The sequence below is a fragment of the Oryzias melastigma genome, linkage group LG16, assembly GCF_002922805.2.
Source record: "Oryzias melastigma strain HK-1 linkage group LG16, ASM292280v2, whole genome shotgun sequence".
Classification (NCBI taxonomy): Eukaryota; Metazoa; Chordata; class Actinopteri; order Beloniformes; family Adrianichthyidae; genus Oryzias; species Oryzias melastigma.
The window spans coordinates 21,309,915-21,313,679 of record NC_050527.1 but is presented as its reverse complement, the minus strand read 5'-3'; the positions used below and the strand labels follow the sequence as shown (position 1 = coordinate 21,313,679).

The window sequence follows — 3,765 nt, the reverse complement described above, 5'->3', positions numbered from 1 at the left end:
CTGTTCCCATGTGTGTGAGAACAACTCTTCTAAACCAGAAATGCTTTTAGCCATAGTTCATTTAGAGACATAGAAGTTGTACAGATGGATCGCTTCAGGGTTGGGTTTAAGTCTGCAACCTTCAACACTTAAAGAGACATTTGGGTCGACGTCTCGTCAGCCAAAACCCAGTAGGAGCCACAAAGTCTTCACTCACCCTGTGGAAAAATAAGATACTGATTTAAATGTATGTTTCACATGATCAATTTCAATCAATATCAATATATCAATATCAACATGATCAATTTATTTCATTCAGAAATGATTTTTTTAATGGTATTGCTCGATTTGATGAACAACTTGCCAGTCAGGTCGATCTGGTTGGATCAAAGCGATAAAAATCGATTAAGCGATTAATCGATTGATTGTTACACCCCTAAGTAATTTAAAAAGTAACAAAAAGTTAAAGCAGTTGATGTGCTTTTCAGCTTAAACTCTTTAAAACAAGCCCAAGTGCCCTCAAACAAACATTGATACGACTCAGTTTGAAGATCTAAGAGTTAAAGGGTAACTGCTGCTCTGTGATGGGAGGAAGGGATGTTTATGACTACAAAGGAAGTGAGGATTTATTTTCCCTCCGCTTTGTCTCGCAGAAAAACTCTTTGTTCAGCCTCTCTGCAGCTTCCTTCTTCGTCCCTATTCCTCTATCTGCTGGGATTCAGGCCTTCTTCTCTCCTTTTTCAATGTTCATCACTGTGTCAAAAAACCTAAACAATTAAACACTTTCCATGTGGGATTCCTGCTCCCCCTCCTCTCTTTCTTTCCAGTTGAGGGACTGTGTGAGGGCATCAAAGCGGGCCTGGTGGATGTGGCGCTGTGGGTGGGGACCTGCGCCGACTATCCCAGGGGCGACGCGTCTACAGGGTGGAATTCTGTGTCCAGGATTATCATCGAGGAACTGCCTAAATAAAGGAGATGAAAGGGATGCTCCTGCCTTTGTAGTGTAGGAGTGTGTGATCTGGCTGTCCAAAAGCATCAGGTGTGCTCTGCCGGAGCGCCGCTGATAACTGGAACCGTTCCGTTTTAAAACTGCACAAGCTGGCAAAATACCATCACTGAAAGGAACTGGGTACTGTACTTGTTTGGACTATACTGCACCTTTCTGCTTTGAACCATGTACTCAGTGATGTGTTCCCATGAATTATTACTGATAATAAAGTTCTCTTTTTTAATGAAAATCCTGTTTTCTGACTTTTTAACTTGTATTTGTGGCATTTTTCTTATGAAAGAGAACAAATGTGATAAGAAATCATTTTGTTTTTGCATCTGTGAGTATTTCTCCTTTTAAATCTGTCAAACTATCACAGACAGGCTCTGTTTGAATTCATCTGTGGGCGGGGCTACTTGGCTCAGCTCCAAAAGCCACGCCCCCTTAGAGGAGATTTTGGAAACAGAGGCTTTAGATCAACATGACTTTAAGACATTTAGGTTGTAGGATTTTGATTAAAAACTTAATGATCATAATTAAAACACTACTGGGAATGTTTTTTTAACAAAAAAAATTTGTCATGGGGACTTGAACTCATTTTTTACAAAAACAAGAATAAATACCACAAATGCATTTAAAATAGGACAAAAACCCATTTTTAATGTTTTCATCATCAAACAAAATAGTCAAGATTAAAACAAATGTTTGAGAGAAATGTTTTTGGAACAAAGCGTACCATTTCATGAGAAGAAGAGGGTGACGTGCTGACCAGAATCATCTCAGAAGACGCTGATGATCTGGATTTAAATATGTTACTGCTGTCTTACAGGGAAACCATGTAAACAAAACTTTTGTGTTCTGAAATACACAATACATCTTCATCATAGTGAATGTCTGCGTCCCATCGACCCACACTTCCAAGGCCACTTTGATGGGAACTACTTCTCCAAAACGAAACAAGTGTCCTTCCTGTCGTTCTGAGGCTGATTCTCCTCTGATTTCACAGTAAAAGGCAGAAATTACACCTACAATGCCTCATTGTTGCTCGATTCACCAAAGGCGTCTCATTTTAGCGCTGAGCGTTCAGCTTCAGTGGAGCGTCCACGTGGCACCAGCGAGTCAGTTCCAGTTAAACGTCTGTGCTGCTTTCGTTCTCTCAGGAGGTCAGCCGCGTTTATTGCGTCCCGAGAAGAAAGCGAGAGACGTTCTCGTAGACCACGAAGGTGATGCAGCAGGCAGGAGTGACGCGGATCAGGTTGGGCACGATGCCTTTGTAGAAACCAGTGAAGCCTTCATTCCTGCAAAGCAAAAACCATCAAGATTGATGAATTTGGAAACTGAAGACTCATGTTGAGATGACCTGGTTAGTGATTTGCACACCTCCATGTCCTTGCAATGACATCGGTAACTCCGTTGTATCTGTTGTGCTGGTCCTGAAGGCGAGCTCGCACCACCTGATAGGGGTAGGTTGTGGCTACGGCAAATATCTTGGAGAGGGCCGCCATTGTGATGTACTCCAGAGCGTTCTGTTGAAGAGACAGGAGGAAGGACAAAGACTTGACCAACACACCTCACACCATGATAAAAGTCAGAAAGATTATTAAAAAGGTTCTGTCAGTATGTGGGCTGGAGGGAAAATAACATGCTTAACATGTTTTCTGTTTCATTTATAATCCGATTCTGAATTAAGTTTTATTTTGGAAAACCACTAGATTCTCTCCACCACATTCTTCACAAACGTCGAGTCGCTCGGTCACGTGTAGAAATCCTCCATATGAGGCAAAAGCCGTGATGTTAGCTTCTCCCACACACAACAGGAGCGTCTAGTGTATGAAAACATTTATGGACAAGCATTGAGGATCCTATTTGACCTGCGTCAAAAGAGGCGGTGGAAGCGAACTTGAGGTGTGAATCATGTTCAGGGTGAGCGCAGCTTTTTGCTTGATTTATTGTGAAAAGTCAAACTTTTCTCCCAAAACTGTGACTTATACTCCAGAGTAGGGCTGGGTATCACCAGTAATGTCCAGAATTGATTTGATTCAAAAGAGTCTGGATCCATTTGATTCCGATTTTCTTTTTCTATTCTTTGGATCCACTCAATTCAGTTCGAATAATCTCAATTTTGAGTATACACTGTTTATACATTTAGGGACATTTAGACACATTTGTGGCAATCGCACTATACCATTACACCTTATTCTAGAAGAAGAAGAAAGAATGAGGAAAAGACGATGTTTTAGACCACAAATGGTTACTTTAAAATTTTTTTTCTTAAAAGAGTTTGGAAAAATAATTCCTGTGAGTTTATAAAGATGTTCCTTTAGTCATCAATGTATGTTTACATTGACCCAGCGTTAGCAATAGCCGTCCTATGGGAAATCCCATTATAGGTTAGCATCAAGCTAGTGGACTGGAAATCTGCGTTAGATCGATCTCTACTTTTATGGATTGATTATTGATCTATGAAACTTAGATTCCGATCGATTATTTGATTTTATTAACCCAGCCTTCTCCAGAGTGGAGAGACAGCAGGTGCTGCAAACAGCTCTGACTCATTTCTGGTAGCTCGCCCAACTCGCTTCTCATGAGCCGCGACCAAATCTCGTGGGTCGCAACCAAATTTGAGTCGCGACCCACGAGATTTTTTTTTTTTTAATACTTTTTATTTAACATTTTGCAAATATGAAAAAAACAATCTTGGAAGGGAAAAGAAAAAAAGAAGAAGAAGAAAAAAAAGAAAAAAAGGGAAGATACAATGAAATTAAAAATGAAGAGTGGTGGTAAATCAACAGAAACAA

At 40.4% G+C, this 3,765-nt stretch overlaps 2 protein-coding genes across 2 annotated transcripts in view; one reads left to right on the top strand and one right to left on the bottom strand.

Annotated features, from left to right (window-relative positions):
- The window catches only part of LOC112143567 (collagen triple helix repeat-containing protein 1), a 4,798-nt gene extending 3,587 nt beyond the window's left edge, over positions 1-1,211 (top strand). Inside the window, exon 4 of the mRNA XM_024267626.2 lies at positions 807-1,211. Within this exon, the coding sequence (XP_024123394.1) occupies positions 807-949 (143 nt within the window). The 3' untranslated portion in view covers positions 950-1,211. The remainder of the gene's footprint in view (positions 1-806) is intronic.
- A 385-nt stretch (positions 1,212-1,596) lies between these two features.
- Positions 1,597-3,765, bottom strand: part of LOC112144061 (mitochondrial folate transporter/carrier) — an 8,847-nt gene continuing 6,678 nt past the window's right edge. Inside the window, exons 6-7 of the mRNA XM_024268375.2 lie at positions 2,348-2,493; positions 1,597-2,265 (exon numbers count right to left, since the gene is read on the bottom strand). Of these exons, the coding sequence (XP_024124143.1) occupies positions 2,142-2,265; positions 2,348-2,493 (270 nt within the window). The 3' untranslated portion in view covers positions 1,597-2,141. The remainder of the gene's footprint in view (positions 2,266-2,347; positions 2,494-3,765) is intronic.